At 46.6% G+C, this 23,384-nt stretch overlaps 1 protein-coding gene across 1 annotated transcript; it reads right to left on the bottom strand.

The window, feature by feature from the left end:
- Window positions 1–90: 90 nt before the first annotated feature.
- RDH14 (retinol dehydrogenase 14) lies at window positions 91–14,602 on the bottom strand. The gene is made up of 2 exons (XM_038750970.1): window positions 14,222–14,602; window positions 91–968 (listed from the first exon to the last, which is right to left on the bottom strand). The coding sequence occupies exons 1-2, from the start codon at window positions 14,531–14,533 to the stop codon at window positions 351–353; spliced, it is 930 nt and encodes a 309-aa protein (XP_038606898.1). The 5' UTR covers window positions 14,534–14,602; the 3' UTR covers window positions 91–350.
- Between the last annotated feature and the right edge of the window lie 8,782 nt (window positions 14,603–23,384).

The raw sequence follows: 23,384 nt of genomic DNA, 5'->3' as shown, positions 1-23,384 counted from the left end.
AGTTCCTTAAGCAAAACCTTTCCCACAGTGCCACTTATCCAGTTCCAAATTCAAATACTGGGGGAAAAGAGGGAAAGAATTAGCCACACCTAGGCAAAAAGAGTCATTTTATTTTGCCTTATACATGCTATTTTGTCATCACTCAAACGGGGATCCTTAAAGTTCAAAATAGAGCATAGTAAGTCTGATAACAATCGTCAAAATAAGGGAACTATCTACATTTAAATAAAATAACGGACACGCGTTTCTCAAGTCTTCCAGCGACTGATGCATCCTTTTGTCATGGCACTTGGACAGAAGGGTTACCGAAAGCTAACTGGATGCGTCTCTTCTCTCCTGTCCTCTGGTCTTTATTTTACTATGCCGACCATCACTTCGCTGATATCCCAAAGTTTTCTTGCAACGGCGTCATCCGTGGCTTTTGGAAGCAGCTCTTCCTCTTTGCAATCTCCAAAATACCTGCCCGACACCCCCTCTACCTCGGGAGAAGAGGCCAGATAAATAGATGTCTGGGCGCCTTCGAGTGGAGTTTTAAAAAAAGCCCAGGACACTAGGTTGAAGAGGGGTTTGACCAATAAAGGGATTTCTATGTACCTGCCGAGATTGGTACGGACAATACCGGGATGCAGCACGTTTGCCGTGACCCCTGTGCCTTCTAAGCGGCGAGCTAGTTCCCTGGTGAACAGGATGTTAGCCAGCTTGCTGCGACTATATGCAAAACTTTTATTGTAGTTTATCTCACTGTTCAAATCTTCAAAGTTGATGTCTCCGTATTTGTAAAGCTTGGAAGAAACGACGATGATCCTGCTTGGAGCGGAGCTTTTGAGAAGATCCAGAAGGAGATTGGTGAGTAAGAAGTGCCCCAGATGGTTGACACCAAACTGCATCTCAAAACCATCCTCCGTCTTCATATAAGGACACTGAAAAATCCCGGCGTTGTTGATCAAGACATCCAGGCGGGGCTCTTCCTTGAAATATTAAAAAGAGCAAAGAAGATAGAGGATCATTTCGACACCCGCCTTTCATCAAAAAGAACTGATTTTTAACCTTAGAGAATGCTAAACCAACTTTTCTTTCTCTGTTTGGATCTTTTACCTGGTGACTCAGCAGATCCAGTCCTTTCAAAATACTGCTAAAGAAGAGTTAGGAATCACTTGATCGACCAAGGGTATTTATTAATCGTTTAACATACGCAAAGCACCTGTATTTAGAGCTTGGAAAAGTACAATACAAGAGGGTTGGTAGAGGCGCACCCCACACAGGGAGAAGCAATATGGCCTAGTGGAAAAGGCACGGGCCTGGGAGTTGGAGGAGCTGGGTTCTAATCCCAGATCTGTTGTTTGTCTGCTGTGTGACCTTGGGCAAGTCACTTAACTTCTCTATGCCTCAGTCATATCTCCTGTAAAATGGGGATTAAATCCTCCTCCCTCAGACTGTGAGTCCCATGTGGGACACGGACTGTGTCCAACCTGATTAACCTACATCCACCCCAGTGCTTAGAACAGAGCCTTACACATAGGAAGCACTTACTCCATACCCTAAAAGAGGAGCTTAAAGGATCTTTCAAGATATCAGTGAAATATTCAATGACAGACTCTCAGGTTTGAAGATAAGAACTTGTTATCCTTACTCCAAGAGGGAAATAACACAAAAAAATTATGTTCTATTTTTAATGGGAATCACACCAGAATGACAGGGGCAAAGCATCAAAATGTAGTCTGATCTTAAGGAAAAAGCAGTGTGGCCTAGTGGAAAGAGCACAGGCTGGGGAGTCAGAGGACCTGGGTTCTAATCCCAGCTCTGCCACTTGTCTGCTGTGTGTCCTGGAGCAAGCCACTTAACTTCTCTGTCAACTTCTTTGGGAAATGGGGATTAAGACTGTGAGCCCTCTGTGGGACCGGGACTGTGTCCAACCCGATTATCATGTACCTACCCCACTGCTTAGTGTAGTGCCTCGCACATAGTAAGCGTTTAACAAATACCATAAAAAAGACGGGCAGGGGAGCGACAAACAGGGATGCAGAACCACAAACTACAGGAAAGAAGTTAAATAAGTAAAGACAGCAAGGCCCATTAACGGTCTGGCCAATCTAAGTGAAATAGAGGGCTGAGAAATGGATTTCTCCATTTAGGCAGTACAGCAGGCTCTGACACCCACTTCTGTCCCTGAAATATCCAGTTGGGTGATCTCTAGGGGGAAAGCAACTGGAGAATTCCTCAATTATCTTAAACATTATGGAAGCAGCATGGTGCAATGGGCAGAACACAGGCCTGGGAATCATAACATCATGGGTTCTAATTCCAGCTCTGCTACTTGTCTGCTGTGTGGCCGTGGGCAAGTCAGTTCACTTCTCTGTGCCTCAGTTACCTCATCCATAAAATTGGAATTAAGACTGGGAGCCCTATATGGGACACAGACTGTTCAATCCAATCTGCTTGTATGCACCCCAGTGCTTAGTACAGTGCCTGGCACATAAGTGCTTAAAAAAATACCAAAATTATTATCATTACTATTATTATTATCCTAACAAAGCCCTCATTTCCCCTATTTGCCCTCCCTTCTGTATCATCTATGCTGTTGGATCTGTAACACCTGAGCACTTGATAGTCACAAGTTTCCCAGCCCCGCAGGCTTTATCAATCAATCATATTTATTGAGTGCTTACAGAGACTGTACTAAGTACCAGGAAGAATTCAATATAACAGATACATTCCCTGCTCTTGGGCACATATCAATCCACAGTATTTTTTGAGCTACGTGCAGAGCACTGTATTAAGCACTTGGGAGAGTACAACAGAATAGTGGACATGTTCCCAGCCCATAGGAGCTTACAGTTTAGAGGACTGTACTGCTTAGTGAATCGAGGACGGGCCTCGGAGTCAGAAGGAACTGGGTTTTCTAGTCCTGGCTCTGCCATGCATCTGCTGTGTAATTGTGGCTAAATCACTTAACTTCTCTGTGCCTCAACTGCCTCATCTGTAAAATGGGGATTAAGACTGTGAGCCCCAGCCCCAGGCACGGACTGTTTCCAAACTGATAAGACTGTATCTACCCCAGCATTTTGTATAGTGCTTGGCCCACAGTACGTGCTTAAAAAATACCATGCTATCATTAGTACGTGCAGAGGCTCCCATGGCCCCTATCTAATTTATATTAATGTTTGTCTCCCCCCTGTAGACTGTAAACTCCTTATGGGCAGGGATCATGTCCATCTGCTCTATTGTACTCTTTCAAGCACTTGATTCAATGCTCTATACACAGTAAGTGCTCCAAAAATACCATTAATTGATTGGTTCTCCTCCCCTCTCCCCCTGCCCCCACATCCAAAAACTTCCGTTTGTAGTAATGAAACAATTTTGGTCCTTACTCAAGGTTACTAGTTTACTGTAGACAGGGAGTAAAATACAATACTCAATTTTACATTTAAAATGATTTTCCAAATTCATATCTAAATTGTCCATCTTTCCCTAGAAATCATAATTAAAATTGGTCCATTTATGAAAACTGAGGAACAAGCGCATTCACACTAGGTTTTGTACTAATTTACATATCATCGGCATATACCCCCATGACTACTTGAAAGCCAGAAATCCCAAAAGAGACACAGATTCTTGTAGCTAAACAAATTTCGATTGGGTTTAAAGCCCAGATTCGAAAACTGGCCCACATGAACATTAGACTATCTTCTCATTGTTAAAATGAATTTTTAAAAATAGCATTTGTGAAGTGCTTCCTATGTGCCAAACACCGTAGTAAGTGCTGGGGTAGATATCAGCTAGTCAGGTTGGACACAGTCCACGTCCCACATGGGGATCACACTCTTAGTCACCATTTTTCAGATGAGGTAACTGAGGCACAGAGAAGTGAAGTGACTCATCCAAGGTCATGAGTGGTGGAGCTGGGATTAGAACCTAGGTCCTTCTGACTCCCAGAGCTGTATTCTGTGCACTAGGCCATGCTGCCTCTCACGTTTTTAGCAGGGAAAAACACTGGGATGAGCCTCAAGAATCCTACTCTCCCCCTCCACCTGTCCCGAATCATAGTTTGGAGCCTCCTTGAGACTCCATCTCAAGAGGTATTAACTCCCGGCATACTTGGATTCTTTCTAAAGCTATCCATCTCTGTATCCTCACTTTCCTGATTTTTACATTCATTCCAATTCCTCATTGCTCCCGTTCGACAAGACACCTCCCCTTTACCAACCTGCCTCCACCTACAAACTTGTCTTATGCTGTCGAGTCGTCTCTGACCTGAAGCGATGCCATGGATAGATCTCTCCCCGAACGCCCCACCTCCATCTGCAATCGTTCTGGTAGTGGAACGATCCATAGCGTGGTAAAGTCTCTGCCCTCGACTCTTTCCCGTGCCGCTGATGCCCAGCACAGGCGAGTTTTGACTTATAACAGATTGCCTTCCACTCACTAGCCACTGGCCAAGCTAGGAATGGAATGGGTAGGCCTCTGCTTGACTCTCCCTCCTGTATCAACACTGGTAGAGTACTGGAAACTCTACAGGTGCCATGCTGACAGGAGCCTCTGCAAACCACATTTGTTCAACTCAGAGGTCACCATCCTCCAGTCCTTAAAAACTTACATTTTTCCTTCTCTCCCAAGTCCTTCTATCTCTTCAGGAGGGAAACTTGAACCCACTCTGGATTCCTCATCTCCCTCGAACCCTCACAACCAGTATCATCACCGGGTCTCGAAGCTTCTTCCTCAGAGATGTTTGATGGTGCTGGCTTTCCTTTCCGGCGGTCAAAACCCTAAACTGTTTGAAGGTCTGGATCATTGCCAGCATTTCACGCCTCTAACATACCCCCTACCCTTAAGCGGAGAGGAATCCACTCACTCCCTTGGTGACCTCATTGGCTCCCACGGCTTCAACTATCGTCTCTACGCTGATGACACCCAGATCTACATCTCTGCCCCTGCTCTCTCCCCCTCTCTCCAGGCTCGCATCTCCTCCTGCCTTCAGGACATCTCCATCTGGATGTCTGCCCGCCACCTAAAACTCAACATGTCCAAGACTGAACTCCTTGTCTTCCCTCCCAACCCCTGCCCTCTCCCTGACTTTCCCATCTCTGTTGATGGCACTACCACCCTTCCCGTCTCACAAGCCCGCAACCTTGGTGTCATCCTCGACTCCGCTCTCGTTCACCCCACACATCCATTCCGTCACCAAACCTGCCGGTCTCACCTCTACAACATCACCAAGATCCGCCCTTTCCTCTCCATCCACACCGCTAGCTTGCTATCCTAACCCGACTGTATTACTGCTTCAGCCTCCTCTCTGATCTTCCCCACAGCACCTGTATATATGTATATATGTTTGTACATATTACTCTATTTATTTATTTATTTTACTTGTACATATCTATTCTATTTATTTTATTTTGTTAGTATGTTTGGTTTTGTTCTCTGTCTCCCCCTTTTAGACTGTGAGCCCACTGTTGGGTAGGGACTGTCACTATATGTTGCCAACTTGTACTTCCCAAGCGCTTAGTACAGTGCTCTGCACACAGTAAGTGCTCAATAAATACGATTGATTGATTGATTGATCTCCCATCCTCCTGTCTCTCCCCATTTCAGTCTATACTTCACTTTGCTGCCCGGATTATCTTTGTACAGAAACACTCTGGGCATGTCACTCCCCTCCTCAAAAATCTCCAGCGGCTGCCTGTCAACTTACGAATCCAGCAGAGTCTCCTCACTCTGGGCTTCAAGGCTTTCCATCACCTCTCCCCCTCCTACCTCACCTCCCTTCTCTCCTTCTCCAGCCCAGCCCGCACCCTCCGCTCCTCTGCCACTAACCTCCTCACTGGGCCTCGTTCTCGCCTGTCTCACTGTTAAACCCCGGCCCAAGTCCTTCCCCTGACCTGTAATGTGCTCTCTCCACACATCTGGCAAACTACCTCTCTTCCTCCCTTCAAAGTCCTACTGAGAGCTCACCTCCTCCAGGAGGCCTTCCCAGACTGAGCCCCCTTTTTCCTCTCCTCCCCATCCCCCCCTCTGCCCTACCGCCTTCCCCTCCCCACAGCACTTGTATATATTTGTACAGATTTATTACTCTACTTAGTTTACTTGTACATATTTACTATTCTATTTATTTTGCTAATAATAATAATAATAATAATGGCATTTATTAAGCGCTATGTACAAAGCACTGCTCTAAGCGCTGGGGAGGATACAAGTTGATCAGGTTGTCCCACGAGGGGCTCACAGTCTTAATCCCCATTTTACAGATGAGGTAACTGAGGCACAGAGAAGTTAAGTGCCTTGCCCAGAGTCACACGGCTGACAAACGGCGGAGCAGGGATCTGAACCCATGACCTCTGACTCCCAAGCCCGTGCTCTTTCCACTGAGGCACGCTGCGCATATAGCTGTAATTCTGTTTGTTCTGACGACTCTGACACCCGTCTACATGTTTTGTTCTGTTGTCTGTCTTCCCCTTCTAGACTGTGAGCCTGTTGTTGGGTTGGGGCCGTCTCTATATGTTGCCAATTTGTACTTCCCAAGCGCTTAGTACAGTGCTCTGCACATAGTAAGCGCTCAATAAATACGATTGATGATGATGACGATGATGACTGAATGAATGAATTGTCCTCTCCCAAGTGCTTAGTCCAGTGCTGTGCCCACAGTCAGCACTGAATGAATACGACGGAGTGAATGAATGAATGATACTGAGCTCAGCGGTTAGTCCAGTGCTCCGCACACACTCGGCGCTCCGTAAATATGACGGAGTGAAAGCATGAATGGTGCTGAGCGCTGTGCTCCACACACAGTCAGCGCTCCATAAATACGATAGAGTGAATGAATAACAATACTAATAATGATGTCATTTGTTAAGCACTTACTAGGTGCCAAGCACTGTTCTAAGCGCTCGGGGGGATACAAGGTGATCAGGTTGTATCACGGGGGTCTCACGGTCTTCACCCCCATTTTACAGATGAGGTAACTGAGGCACAGAGAAGTTAAGTAACTTGCCCAAAGTCACACAGCAGACACGTGGCGGTGTAGGGATTAGAACCCATGACCCGACTCCCAAACCCAGGCTCCTTCCACTGAACCACGCTGCTTCTCTTCACCATTCGAATGATAATGATGGCATTTGTTAAGCACTTACTATGTGCAGAGCACTGCTCTAAGCGCTGGGGGGGATACAAGGTGATCAAGTTGTCCCACGTGGGGCTCACAGTCTTAATCCCCATTTTACAGATGAGGTAACTGAGGCTCAGGGAAGTTAAAAGTGACTCGCCCAAGGTCACACAGCAGACACGTGGTGGAGTCGGGATTCGAACCCATGACCTCTGACTCCGAAGCCCGTGCTCTTTCCACTGAGCCACGCTGCTTCTCTAATGAACGGTGCTGTGCCCAGCGGTTAGTGCAGTGCTCCACACACCGCTGGAGCCCCGTAAACACTTCGGAGTGAATGAATGAATGGTCCTGGGCCCAGCGGTTAGTGCAGTGCTCCGCACACAGTCAGTGCTCCATAAATACCATTGAATGAATGAATGAATGAATGAATTGTGGTGGGCACAGCGGTTAGTCCAGTGCTCTGCACACAATCAGCGCTCCATAAATAGGATGGAATGAATGAATGGTGCTGGGCCCAGCGGCTGCGCAGTGCTCCGCACAGTCAGCGCTCCGTAAACACGATGGAGTGAATGAATGAATGGTGCTGTGTCCACCGGTTATCGCAGTGCTCCGCACACAGTCAGCGCTCCATAAATAAGATTGAATGAATGAATGAATCAATCAATCGCATTTATTGAGCGCTTACTGTGTGCAGAGCACTGTACTAAGAGCTTGGGAAGTACAAGTTGGCAACATAATGCAAGAATGAATGGTGGTGGGCTGAGCGGTTAGCACAGTGCTCCGCACACAGCGCTCCGTAAATACGACGGAGTGAACAAGTGAACGGTGGTGGGCCGAGCGGTTGGCGTAGTGCTCCGCACACAGTCTGCGCTAGGTAAAAGCGATGGAGTGAATGAATGAATGGTGGTGGGCCGATCGGTGGGCGCAGTGCTCAGCACACAGTTGGTGCTCCGTAAATAATAATAATAATAATAATGGCATTTATTAAGCGCTTACTATGTGCAAAGCACTGTTCTAAGCGCTGGGAAGGTTACAAGGTGATCAGGTTGTCCCACGTGGGGCTCACAGTCTGAATCCCCATTTTACAGATGAGGGAACTGAGGCACAGAGAAGTTAAGTAACTTGCCCAAAGTCACACAGCTGACAACTGGTGGAGCCAGGATTTGAATCCATGACCTCTGACTCCAAAGCCCGGGCTCTTTCCACTGCGCCACGCTAAATGCGACGGGATGAATGAATGAATGGTGGTGGTGGGCCGAGCGGTCAAGCGCAGTTTTCAGCACAGAGTCAGCGCTCCGTAAATGCGACGGAGTGAATGAATGAATGGTGATGGTGGTGGGCCGAGCGGTTGGCACAGTGCTCTGCACACAGTCAGCGCTCCATAAATACGATGGAGTGAATGAATTGCTTGGCACATAGTAAGCGCTTAACAAATACCATTATTATTATTATCATGAATGGTGCTGTGCTCAGTGCTCCGCACACAGTGGGCGCTCCGTAGTGATCGGATGAATGGTGCTGCGCCTGGCAGTTAGCACAGTGCTCCACACACAGTAGGCGCTCCGTAATGAACGGATGAATGGTGCTGGGCCCAGCGGTTAGCACAGTGCTCTGCACACAGTGGGCGCTCTGTAAATACTTCAGAGTGAATGAATGAATGGAGCTGTGCCCAGCGGTTAGCGCAGTGCTCTGCACAGAGTGGGCGATCCATAGTGAACGGATGAATGGTGCTGGGCCCAGTGGTTAGTGCAGTGCTCCGCACACAGTAAGCGCTCCGTAAATACTTCGGAGTGAATGAATGAAGCAGGAGAGAGAAGCGGCGTGGAGAGAGAACGGAGAGAAGCAGCGTGGGTCAGTGGAAAGAGCCCGGGCTTTGGAGTCGGAGGTTGTGGGTTCAAATCCCAGCTCCGCCAACTGTCAGCTGTGTGACTTTGGGCAAGTCACTTCACTTCTCCGGGCCTCAGTTCCCTCATCTGGAAAATGGGGATGAAGACTGTAAGCCCCCGCCGTGGGACAACCTGATCACCTTGTAACCTCCCCGGCGCTTAGAATAGTGCTTTGCACAGAGTAAGCACTTAATTAAAAAATGCCATCATTATTATTATGATGATTATTCTCTGCACCTCAGTTCCCTCATCTGTAAAATGGGGCTTAAGACGGTAAGCCCCCTTGTGGGACAACCTGATCACCTTGTAACCTCCCCAGCACTTAGAACAGTGCTTTGCACATAGTAAGCACTTAATAAAAAAAAGCCATCATTATTATTATTATGATGATTATTCTCTGCGCCTCAGTTCCCTCATCTGTAAAATGGGGATTAATAATAATAATAATAATAATAATAATAATCATGGCATTTGTTAAGCCCTTACTACGTGCAAAGCACCGTTCTAAGCGCTGGGGGGGGAATACAATGTGATCAAGTTGTCCCACGTAGCGCTCACAGTCTTAATCCCCATTTTTACAGATGGGGTTACAATGTGATCAAGTTGTCCCACGTAGGGCTCACAGTCTTAATCCCCATTTTTGCAGATGGGGTAACTGAGGCTCAGAGAAGTGAAGTGACTTGCCCAAGGTCACACAGCAGACTTGGGGCGGAGCCGGGATTCGACCCCGCGCCCTCTGCCTCCAAAGCCCGGGCTCTTTCCACTGGGCCACGGCTGCTTCTCTTAAGAAGACTGAGAAGACTCTTAAGAAGAGAAGACTCTTAATCAATCAATCAATCGTATTTATTGAGCACTTACTGTGTGCAGAGCACTGTACTAAGTGCTTGGGAAGTACAAGTTGGCAACATATAGAGACGGTCCCTACCCAACAGTGGGCTCACAGTCTAAAAGGGGGAGACAGAGAACAAAACCAAACATACTAACAAAATAAAATAAATAGAATAGATATGTACAAGTAAAATAAATAAATGGAGTAATAAATATGTACAAGCATATATACATATATACAGAGATGAAGACTGTGAGCCCCCCTGTGGGACATTATTATTATTATGAACGAACTTCTAGACTGTGAGCCCAATGTTGGGTAGGGACTGTCTCTCTATGTTGCCAATTTGTACTTCCCAAGCGCTTAGTACAGTGCTCTGCACATAGTAAGCGCTCAATAAATACGATTGATGACGAATGAAAGAACGCACGAATGAATGAATTAATGTACGAATGAATGAACGGGAAGCAGCGAAGCTCAGTGGAAAGAGCCCGGGCTTGGGAGTCAGAGGTCAGGGGTTCTAATCCCGGCTCTGCCAATTGTCAGCTGGGTGGCTTTGGGCGAGTCATTTCACTTCTCCGGGCCTCAGTTGTTGCCTCATCTGTAAAATGGGGATGAAGACTGTGAGCCCCCCCCACCGCGCCGTGGGACAACCTGGTCACCTTGTAACCTCACCGGCGCTCAGAACAGCGCTTTGCACATAGCGTTCAATAAATGCTATCATTATTATTATTTTCCTATCTGCGTCACCACCCTGGGTACAAGGCCCCTGCGGCCGATTTGCACCGGATTAACCTATTTTGCAGCCTTCTTGTCGATAACAGTGACAGTCTTTTAGACTGTGAGTGTGAGCCCATTTTAGACTGTGAGCCCACTGTTGGGTAGGGACTGTCTCTATATGTTGCCAATTTGTACTTCCCAAGCGCTTAGTACAGTGCTCTGCACATAGTAAGCGCTCAATAAATACGATTGATGATGATGATGTGAGCCCACTGTTGGGTAGGGACCGTCTCTATATGTTGCCAATTTGTACTTCCCAAGTGCTTAGTACAGTGCTCTGCACATAGTAAGCGCTCAATAAATACGATTGATGATTGATTGATCACCTTGAAACCTCCCCAGCGCTTTATAAACGCTATCAATAGTATTATTATTTTCCTATCTGCGTCACCACCCTGTGGGTACAAGGCCCCTGCGGCCGATTTGCACCGGATTAACCTACTTTGCAGCCTTCTTGTCGATAACAGTGACAGTCTTTTAGACTGTGAGCCCACTGTTGGGTAGGGACCGTCTCTACATGTTGCCAACTTGTACTTCCCAAGCGCTTAGTACAGTGCTCTGCACACAGTAAGCGCTCAATAAATACGATTGATGATCACCTTGAAACCTCCCCAGCGCTCAGAACAGCGCTTTGCACACAGTCAGTGCTTAATAAACGCTATCATTATTATCATTATTATTTTCCTAGCTGCGTCACCACCCTGGGTACAAGGCCCCTGCGGCCGATTTGCACCGGATTAACCTACTTTGCAACCTACTTGATAACAGTGACAGTCTTTTAGACTGCGAGCCCACTGTTGGGTAGGGACCGTCTCTATATGTTGCCAACTTGTACTTCCCAAGCCCCTAGTACAGTGCTCTGCACACAGTAAGCGCTCAATAAATACGATTGATTGATTGATCACCTTGATTGCACATAGTCAGCGCTTAGTAAATGCTATCATTATCATTATTATTTTCCTATCTGCGTCACCACCCTGGGTAGAAGGCCCCTGCGGCCCATTTGCACCGGATTAACCTATTTTGCAACCTACTTGATAACAGTGACAGTCTTTTAGACTGCGAGCCCACTGTTGGGTAGGGACCGTCTCTGGTACTTCCCAAGCGCTTAGTACAGTGCTCTGCACACAGTAAGCGCTCAATAAATACGACTGATTGATTGATTGATCACCTTGATTGCACATAGTCAGCGCTTAGTAAATGCTATCATTATTATTATTTTCCTAGCTGCGTCACCACCCTGGGTACAAGGCCCCTGCGGCCCATTTGCACCGCATTAACCTATTTTGCAACCTACTTGATAACAGTGACAGTCTTTTAGACTGCGAGCCCACTGTTGGGTAGGGACCGTCTCTGGTACTTCCCAAGCGCTTAGTACAGTGCTCTGCACCCAGTAAGCGCTCAATAAATACGACTGATTGATTGACTGATCACCTTGATTGCACATAGTCAGCGCTTAGTAAATGCTATCATTATCATTATTATTTTCCTATCTGCGTCACCACCCTGGGTACAAGGCCCCTGCGGCCCATTTGCACCGGATTAACCTATTTTGCAACCTACTTGGTAACAGTGACAGTCTTTTAGACTGCGAGCCCACTGTTGGGTAGGGACCGTCTCTGGTACTTCCCAAGCGCTTAGTACAGTGCTCTGCACACAGTAAGCGCTCAATAAATACGACTGATTGATTGATTGATCACCTTGATTGCACATAGTCAGCGCTTAGTAAATGCTATCATTATTATTATTTTCCTAGCTGCGTCACCACCCTGGGTACAAGGCCCCTGCGGCCCATTTGCACCGCATTAACCTATTTTGCAACCTACTTGATAACAGTGACAGTCTTTTAGACTGCGAGCCCACTGTTGGGTAGGGACCGTCTCTAGTACTTCCCAAGCGCTTAGCACAGTGCTCTGCACACAGTAAGCGCTCAATAAATACGACTGATTGATTGACTGATCACCTTGATTGCACATAGTCAGCGCTTAGTAAATGCTATCATTATTATTATTTTCCTAGCTGCGTCACCACCCTGGGTACAAGGCCCCTGCGGCCCATTTGCACCGGATTAACCTACTTTGCAACCTACTTGATAACAGTGACAGTCTTTTAGACTGCGAGCCCACTGTTGGGTAGGGACCGTCTCTGTTACTTCCCAAGCGCTTAGTACAGTGCTCTGCACACAGTAAGCGCTCAATAAATACGACTGATTGATTGATTGATCACCTTGATTGCACATAGTCAGCGCTTAGTAAATGCTATCATTATTATTATTTTCCTAGCTGCGTCACCACCCTGGGTACAAGGCCCCTGCGGCCCATTTGCACCGGATTAACCTACTTTGCAACCTACTTGATAACAGTGACAGTCTTTCAGACTGCGAGCCCACTGCTGGGTAGGGACTGTCTCTCTATGTTGCCAACTTGGACTTCCCAAGCGCTTAGTACAGTGCTCTGCACACAGTAAGCGCTCAATAAATACGACTGATTGATTGATCACCTTGATTGCACATAGTCAGCGCTTAATAAATGCTATCATTATTATTATTATTATTTTCCTATCTGCGTCACCACACCGGGTACAAGGCCCCTGCGGCCCATTTGCACCGGATTAACCTATTTTGCAACCTACTTGATAACAGTGACAGTCTTTTAGACTGCGAGCCCACTGTTGGGTAGGGACCGTCTCTAGTACTTCCCAAGCGCTTAGCACAGTGCTCTGCACACAGTAAGCGCTCAATAAATACGACTGATTGATTGATTGATCACCTTGATTGCACATAGTCAGCGCTTAATAAATGCTATCATTATCATCATTATTATTATTTTCCTATCTGCGTCACCACCCTGGGTAGAAGGCCCCTGCGGCCCATTTGCACCGGATTAACCTATTTTGCAACCTACCTGATAACAGTGACAGTCTTTTAGACTGCGAGCCCACTGTTGGGTAGGGACCGTCTCTAGTACTTCCCAAGCGCTTAGTACAGTGCTCTGCACACAGTAAGCGCTCAATAAATACGACTGACTGATTGACTGATCACCTTGATTGCACATAGTCAGCGCTTAGTAAATGCTATCATTATTATTATTTTCCTAGCTGCGTCACCACCCTGGGTACAAGGCCCCTGCGGCCCATTTGCACCGGATTAACCTACTTTGCAACCTACTTGATAACAGTGACAGTCTTTTAGACTGCGAGCCCACTGTTGGGTAGGGACCGTCTCTGGTACTTCCCAAGCGCTTAGTACAGTGCTCTGCACACAGTAAGCGCTCAATAAATACGACTGATTGATTGATTGATCACCTTGATTGCACATAGTCAGCGCTTAGTAAATGCTATCATTATTATTATTTTCCTAGCTGCGTCACCACCCTGGGTACAAGGCCCCTGCGGCCCATTTGCACCGGATTAACCTACTTTGCAACCTACTTGATAACAGTGACAGTCTTTTAGACTGCGAGCCCACTGTCGGGTAGGGACTGTCTCTCTATGTTGCCAACTTGGACTTCCCAAGCGCTTAGTACAGTGCTCTGCACATAGTAGGCGCTCAATAAATACGATTGATGATAATAGTGGGCGCTCCCTAAAGAGGGAGGGTTGGGGTCACGGTGGGGGGGGGGGGGGTGTTACCTGCAGCAGGTGTTGGCAGAAGCGGCGCACGGAGGCCAGCGAGGACAGGTCGAGCTCCCTGAGGACCAGCAGGTCGGGATGGGGATCGGGATGGGGATCGGGATCGGGATGGGGATTGGGATCAGGGGTCGGGAGGTGGGGTCGGAGGGCATGGGCCGCCTGCAGGGCCCGGTCTGGGTGCCTGCAGGCCAGGATGACGCGCGCCCCTCGGCGCAGCAGCTGGCCCGCCGTGGCCAGGCCGATGCCGCTGTTGGCGCCCGTGATGACCACCGTCTTGCCCCGCATGGACGACGGCAACCAGGAGGACTGCATGGAGGAGGAGGAGGAGGAGGAGGGCGCCAGGGAGCGCCGAGCAACCAGCAGCAGCAGCAGCAGCAGCCCCCCGCCCAGCGCCGCCGCCGCCACCACCGCCATGGCAGTCCCAGCCCCGGCCGCGGGCGGCGCTGGGGAGCCCGGACTCGCGGGGCCGACCGTCACCCCGCGCGGCGTCGACGGACCCCTCCCTCAACCCCGCCCACCGAAGCCACTCCGGGAACGCCCGACGGGGAGTGTGTTGGCCCCCTGCCTCCCGTCGGCCGACGGGATTTGTAGTTCCGCGACTCCGCCCGTTCCCCATTCTTCATTCCTACGTTAACTCCGTGGTCGTTCATTCGCTCGTAAGGTCGCTCATTCTTCGTTCGTTCCCTCGTACGTTAACTCCTTCTTCGTTCGTTCCTATGTTAACTCGGTGTTCGTTCATTCATTCGTACGTTAACTCATTCTTCATTCATTCATCATCATCATCAATCGTATTTATTGAGCGCTTACTGTGTGCAGAGCACTGGACTAAGCGCTTGGGAAGTACCAATTGGCAACATATAGAGACATTCCCTACCCAACAGTGGGCTCACAGTCTAAAAGGGGGAGACACAGAACAAAACCAAACATACTAACAAAATAAAATAAATAGGATAGATACGTACAAATAAAATAAATAAATAAATAAATAGGGTAAAAAGGATTCATTCGTACGTTAACTCGGTGTTCGTTCATTCATTCGTTCGTTAACTCATCCTTCAGTCATTCCTACGTTAACTCATTCTTCCTTCATTCATTCGTACGTTAACTCATTCATTCGTACGTTAACTCATTCTTATAATAATAATAATAATAATAATGGCATTTATTAAGCGCTTACTGTGTGCAGAGCACTGGACTAAGCGCTTGGGAAGTCCAAGTTGGCAACATATAGAGACGGTCCCTACCCACCAGTGGGCTCACAGTCTAAAAGGGGGAGACACAGAACAAAACCAAACATACTAACAAAATAAAATAAATAGGATAGATATGTACAAATAAAATAAATAAATAAATAGGGTAAAAAAGATTCATTCCTATGTTAACTCGGTGTTCGTTCATTCATTCGTTCGTTAACTCATCCTTCAGTCATTCCTACGTTAACTCAATCTTCCTTCATTCGTACATTAACTCATTCATTCGTAGGTTAACTCATTCTTATAATAATAATAATAATAATAATAATGGCATTTATTAAGCGCTTACTGTGTACAGAGCACTGTACTAAGCTCTGGGGAAGCACAAATTGGCAACATATAGAGACGGTCCCTACCCAACAGTGGGCTCACAGTCTAAAAGGGGGAGACAGAGAACAAAACCAAACATACTAACAAAATAAAATAAATAGAATAGATATGTACAAATAAAATAAATAAATAAATAGGGTAAAAAAGATTCATTCCTATGTTAACTCGGTGTTCGTTCATTCATTCGTACGTTAACTCATTCTTCATTCATTCGTACGTTAACTCGGTGGTCGTTCATTCATTCGTCCGTTAACTCATCCTTCATTCATTCGTACGTGCACTCATTCTTCCTTCATTCATTCGTACGTTAACTCATTCATTCGTACGTTAACTCATTCTTATAATAATAATAATAATAATAATAATAATAATAATGTCATTTATTAAGCGCTTACTGTGTGCAGAGCACTGTTCTAAGCGCTTGGGAAGCACAAATTGACAACATATAGAGACGGTCCCTACCCAACAGTGGGCTCACAGTCTAAAAGGGGGAGACAGAGAACAAAACCAAACATACTAACAAAATAAAATAAATAGAATAGATATGTACAAATAAAATAAATAAATAAATAAATAGGGTAAAAAAGATTCATTCCGATATTAACTCGGTGTTCGTTCATTCATTCGTACGTTAACTCATTCTTCATTCATTCGTCCATTAACTCATTGTTCGTTCATTCATTCGTCCGTTAACTCATCCTTCATTCATTCGTACGTGAACTCATTCTTCCTTCATTCATTCGTACGTTAACTGATTCATTCGTACGTTAACTCATTCTTATAATAATAATAATAATGGCATTTATTAAGCGCTTACTATGTCCAGAGCACTGTTCTAAGCGCTGGGGGGGATACAAAGTGATCAGGTTGTCCCATGTGGGGTTCACAGTCTTAATCCCCATTTTACAGATGAGGTAACTGAGGCTCCGAGAAGTTAAGTGACTTGCCCAAGGTCACACAGCAGACACGTGGCGGAGCCGGGATTCGAACCCACGACCTCTGACTCCAAAGCCCGTGCTCTTTCCACTGAGCCACGCGTTAACTCATTCTTACAATAACAATAATAATGGCTTTTATTAAGCGCTTACTATGTGCAGAGCACTGTTCTAAGCACTGGGGGGGGATACAAGGTGATCAGGTTGTCCCACGTGGGGCTCACAGTCTTCATCCCCATTTTACAGATGAGGTAACTGAGGCTCCGAGAAGTTAAGTGACTTGCCCAAGGTCACACGGCAAACACGTGGCAGAGGCGGGATTCGAACCCATGACCTCTGACTCCAAAGCCTGGGCTCTTTCCACTGAGCCACGCTGCTGCTCATTCTTCATTCATTCCTACGTTCTCATTCTTCATTCATTCCCTCATTCATTCGTACGTTAACTCATGCATTATATGTTGCCAACTTGTACCTCCCAAGCGCTTACTACAGTGCCCTGTACACAGTAAGCGCTCAATAAATACGATTGAATTCGTTCCTACGTCAACTCATTCATTCATTCGTTCGTACGTTAACTCATTCATTCGTTCGCTCATTCATTCATTCGTTCGTACGTTAACTCATTCATTCCTTCGTTCATTCGTTCGCTCATTCATTCATTCGTTCGTACGTCAATCAATCAATCAATCAATCAATCGTATTTATTGAGCGCTTACTGTGTGCAGAGCACTGTACTAAGCGCTTGGGAAGTACAAGTTGGCAGCATATAGAGACAGTCCCTACCCAACAGTGGGCTCACAGTCTAGAAAGGGGAGACAGAAAACAAAACCAAACATAGAAACAAAATGAAATAAATAGAATAGATATGTACAAGTAAAATGAATAAATAAATAAATAGAGTAATAATAAATAAATAGAGTAATAAATAAATAAATACAGTAATAAATAAGTAATAACGGTCACTCATTCTTCATTCATTCATTCGTACGGTAACCCATTCTTCATTCATTCACTCGTACGGTAACCCATTCTTCATTCATTCGTCCGTTAACTCAGTGTTCGTTCATTCATTCGTCCGCTAACTCATTCTTCATTCATTCGTCCGTTAACTCATTGTTCGTTCATTCATTCGTCCAACTCATTCTTCATTCATTCGTCTGTTAACTCATTCTTCATTCATTCGTGCGCTCTCATTCTTCATTCATTCAGTCGTACGTTAACTCATTCATTATATATTGCCAACTTGTACCTCCCAAGCGCTTAGTACAGTGCCCTGCACACAGTAAGCGCTCAATAAATACGATTGAATTCGTTCGTACTTTAACTCATTCATTCCTTCGCTCATTCATTGGTTCGTACGTTAACTCATTCATTCGTTTGCTCATTCATTCATTCATATGTTAACTCATTCATTCGTACGTTCATTGGCTCTTTCGTTCATAATGATAGTAATGATAATAATGATGATGGCATTTATTAAGCACTTACTATGTGCATTCTAAACGCTGGGGAGGTTACAAGGTGATCAGGTTGTCCCATGGCAGGCTCACAGTCTTCATCCCCATTTTACAGATGAGGTGACTGAGGCCCAGAGAAGCTAAGTGACTTGCCCCAAATCACACAGCTGACAAGTGGCTACCAATCAATCTGCGCATCAGGCAGAAACTCCTCACCCTGGGCTTCAAGGTTGTCCATCACCTCACCCCCCCCACCTCACCTCCCTTCTCTCCTTCTACAGCCCAGTCCGCACCCTCCGCTCCTCCGCCGCTAATCTCCTCACTGTACCTCGTTCTCGCCTGTCCCACCATCGACCCCCGGCCCACGTCAGCCCCCGGGCCTGTAATGCCCTCCCTCTGCCCCTCCGCCAAGCTAGCTCTCTTCCTCCCTTCAAGGCCCTACTGAGAGCTCACCTCATCCGGGAGGCCTTCCCAGACTGAGCCCCTTCCTTCCTCTCCCCCTCGTCCCCCTCTCCATCCCCCCATCTTACCTCCTTCCCTTCCCCACAGCACCTGTATATATGTATATACGTTTGTACATATTTATTACTCTATTTATTTATTTATTTATTTATTTATTTATTTTACTTGTACATATCTATTCTATTTATTTTATTTTGTTAGTATGTTTGGTTTTGTCTCCCCCTTTTAAACTGTGAGCCCACTGTTGGGTAGGGACTGTCTCTATATGTTGCCAATTTGTACTTCCCAAGCGCTTAGTACAGTGCTCTGCACACAGTGAGCGCTCAATAAATACGATTGATGATGATGATGAAGTGGCGGAGTTGGGATTTGAACCCATGACCTCTGACTCCAAAGCCCATGCTACTCTGCTTCTCTAGTAATAATGATGGCATTTATTAAGCGCTTACTATGTGCAAAGCACAGTTCTAAGCGCTGGGGAGGTTACAAGGTGATCAGGTTGTCCCACGGGGGGGCTCACAGTCTTCATCCCCATTTTACAGATGAGGGAACTGAGGCCCGGAGAAGTGAAATGACTTGCCCAAAGTCACACAGCTAATTGGCAGAGCCGGGATTAGAACCCCTGACCTCTGACTCCAAAGCCCGGGCTCTTTCCACTGAGCTTCGCTGCTTCCCATTCATTCATTTGTACATTAATTCATTCATTCGTGCGTTCTTTCATTCATTCGTTCATAATAATAATAATGGCATTTGATAGGTGCTTACTGTGTGCCAAGCATTCATTCATTCATTCATTCAATCGTATTTATTGAGCGCTTCCTGTGTGCAGAGCACTGTACTAAGCACTTGGGATGTACAAGTCGGCTACACATAGAGACGGTCCCTACCCAACAGCGGACTCACAGTCTAACCCTAAGCACTGTTCTAAGCGCTGAGGAGGTTACAGGATGATCAGGTTGTCCCACGGGGGGCTCACAGTTTTCATCTCCATTTTACAGATGACGACGTAGCTGAGGCCTAGAGAAGTGAAGTGACTTGCCCAAAAGTCACCCAGCTGACAAGTGGCGGAGTCGGGATTAGAACCCATGACCTCTGACTCCCAAGCCCGGGCTCTTTCCACTGAGCCACGCTGCTTCGTTCCTTCGTACGTTAACTCATTCATTCATTCTTCGTTCGTTCATAATAATAATAATCGATGGCGGCGGTTGTTCCGGTTGGCCACCAAGTCGCTGGGCGACTAAAGAATCAGTCATCATCATCATCATCAATCGTATTTATTGAGCGCTTACTATGTGCAGAGCACCGTACTAAGTGCTTGGGAAGTACAAATTGGCAGCATATAGACACAGTCCCTACCCAACAGTGGGCTCACAGTCTAAAAGGGGGAGACAGAGAACAAAACCAAACATAGAAACAAAATAAAATAAATAGAATAGATATGTACAAGTAAAATAAATAAATAGGGTAATAAATATGTACAAACATATATACATATATACAGGTGCTGTGGGGAAGGGAAGGAGGTAAGATGGAGGGGATGGAGAGGGGGACGAGGGGGAGAGGAAGGAAGGGGCTCAGTCTGGGAAGGCCTCCTGGAGGAGGTGAGCTCTCAGAAGGGCCTTGAAGGGAGGAAGAGACAGCACGTGACGGCCGAAAGTTTTAATAAAGTTTTACTGGTAAGGCCAAAGACCGAATAGGGGGTAACGCACCCGGCGGGCTCATTTCCTTAAGGGAAAAGGCCCCAAAGACCGAATAGGGTTGGCAAGCTCATTTCCTTAAGGGAAAAGGCCCCGAGTGCCCGATACATCGGGCTTATATACCGCTGTTGCTGATCACAGTGATTGGTAGATTTGCAAACAGTGGGGACTGGATTGGTGCAGATTTGGTACCAATTTGGTGCAGAGCTGGGCTGAGTCTACCTCCCTTTTTGGTTTGGTTCCCGGACCCAGCCAGTGGGCTGCAGGGTCTAAGGCCCATACCAGATATGGCAACAGAACCGCGGACATTCAGACAATATCTGCAACCTTTCCATGGTGCACGGGGAGGCCTCCATCAATAATGATAGCATTTTTTAAGCGCTTACTGTGTGCCAAGCACTGTTCTAAGCGCTGCGGGGGATACAAGGTAATCAGGTTGTCCCACTTGGGGCTCACAGTCTTCATCCCCGTTTTACAGATGAGGGAACTGAGGCCTGAGAAGTGAAGTGACTTGCCCAAGGTCAAACAGCTGACACGTGGCAGAGGGGGATTAGAACCCACGACCTCTGACTCCCAAGCCCGGGCTCCTTCCACTGAGCTACGCTGCTTCGGTAATCAGGTTGTTCCACGGGGCGGGGGGGGGGGAGGGCTCAGTCTTCATCCCCATTTTACAGATGAGGGAACTGAGGCCCAGAGACGTGAAGTGACTTGCCCAAGGTCACAGAGCTGACACGTGGCAGAGCGGGATTAGAACCCATGACCTCTGACTCCCAAGACAGTGCTCTTTCCACTGAGCCACACAGCCTCTCTGTGTTTGTTCCTTCGTTCCTTCGTTCATTCATTCATTCACTCACTCACTCACTCATTCACTCATTCATTCACTCATTCAGTGGAAAGAGCCCTGGGCTTGGGAGTCAGAGGTCATGGGTTATAATCCTGACTCTGCCACTTACCAGCTGTATGACTTTGGGCAAGTCACTTCACTTCTCTGGACCTCAGTTACCTCATCTGTAAAATGGGGATGAAGACTGTGAGCCCCCTGTGGAGCAAACTGATCACCTTGTATCCTCCCCAGCGCTTAGAACAGTGCTTTGCACATAGTAAGCGCTTACTAAATGCCATCATAGTTATTATTATTATAAATGGGGCTGAAGACTGTGAGCCCTGCGTAGGACAACCTGATTACCCTGTATCTCCCCTGGTGCTTAGAACAGTGCTTGGCGCAGAGTAAGCGCTTGACAAATACCACAATTATTAAAATAATAATAATTCATTCATTCAATCACATTTATTGAGCGCTTAACAGTGATGATGATGATGATGATGATGATGATGATGATGATAATAATAATAATAATAATAATAATAATAATAATAATCAGCATGGCATAGTGGATAGTGCCCGGGCCTAGGTGTCAGAAGGGCACGGGTTCTATTCCCAGCTCTGCCACGTGTCTGCTGTGTGACCTTGGGCAAATCACTTCACTTCTCTGGGCCTCAATGACCTCATCTGTAAAAGTCACTCATTCATTCATTCATTCTATTGTATTTATGGAGCGCTTACTGTGTGCAGAGCACTGTACTAAGCACTTGGAAAGTGCAATTCGGCAACAGATAGGCACAGTCCCTACCCAACAACGGGCTCACGGTCTAGAAGGGGGAGACAGACAACAAACAAAACAAGTAGACACGCATCAATAGCATCAAAATAGATAAATAGAATTGTAGATCTATACACATCATTAATAAAATAAATAGAATAATCAAGATGTACAAATATACACCAGTGCTGTGGGGAGGGGAAGGGGGCCGGGCAGAGGGAGGGAGTAGGGGTGATGGGGAGGGGAGGAGGAGCAGAGGAAAAGGGGGGCTCAGTGTGGGAAGGCCTCCTGGAGGAGGTGAGCTCTCAGTAGGGCCTTGAAGGGAGGAAGAGAGCTAGCTTGGCGGGTGTGGGAAAGGAGGGCGTTCCAGGCCCGGGGGATGACGTGGGCCGGGGGTCGACGGCGGGACAGGCGAGAACGAGGCCCGGTGAGGAGGTTAGTGGCAGAGGAGCGGAGGGTGCGGGCTGGGCTGGAGAAGGAGAGAAGGGAGGTGAGGTAAGAGGGGGCGAGGTGATGGAGAGCTTTAAGGCCAATAGGAGGATTTTTTGCTCATGATGGTGGTATTTGTTAAGTGCTTACTATATGCCAAGTACTGTCCTAAGCGCTGGATGATAATACTAGTAATAACAATAACGAGCAGCACGGTTTGGTGGCTAGACAACGGGCCCTGGAGTCAGAAGCTCATGGATTCCAATTCCGCCTCTGCCAATTGTCTGTTGTGTGACCCTGGGCGAGTCACTCCCCACAACTGCAAAATGGGGATTGAGACTGCGAGCCCCACGTGGGACAGGGACTGTGTCCAACTTGATTTGCTTGTATCCAAGTCAGCACTTAGTACAGTGCCTGGCACATAATTAAGTTCTTAACAAATGCCGTTATTATGATTATCATTATTATTGTTATTAAGTGCTGACTTTGTTCCAGGTACTGTACTAAACGCTGGGATATGTGCAAGGTAATCAGGTTGTTCCACCTATTTAACTATTACTATTATGGTATTTGTTAAGCTCTTACTATGTGCCAAGCATAGTTCTAAGTGCTGGGATTGATACAAGGTAATCAGATTGTCCCCATGGGGTGCACAGTCTTAATCCCCATTTGACAAATGAGGTAATTGAGGCACAGAGAAGTTAAGTGGCTTGCCCATGGTCACACAGTGGACTAGTGGTGATGCCGGGATTAGAACCCATGACCTCTGATTCCCAAGCCCATGCTCTTTCCACTAAGCCATGCTGCTTCTCTACTGTGTGCAGAGCACTGTTCTAAGTGCTTGGAAAGCACAATTCAGCAATAAAGAGAGAAAATCCCTGCCCACAATGGGCTCACAGTCTAAAAATTATAGATATATACACATCTAAACAAGTAAACAGATATTAATATAAGTAAATAGAATTATAGATGTGTACATATATATGCAAGTGCTGTGGG

This window comes from Tachyglossus aculeatus, chromosome 1, assembly GCF_015852505.1.
Source record: "Tachyglossus aculeatus isolate mTacAcu1 chromosome 1, mTacAcu1.pri, whole genome shotgun sequence".
NCBI classification, from domain to species: Eukaryota; Metazoa; Chordata; class Mammalia; order Monotremata; family Tachyglossidae; genus Tachyglossus; species Tachyglossus aculeatus.
This window is presented reverse-complemented; position numbering and strand designations above follow the sequence as displayed.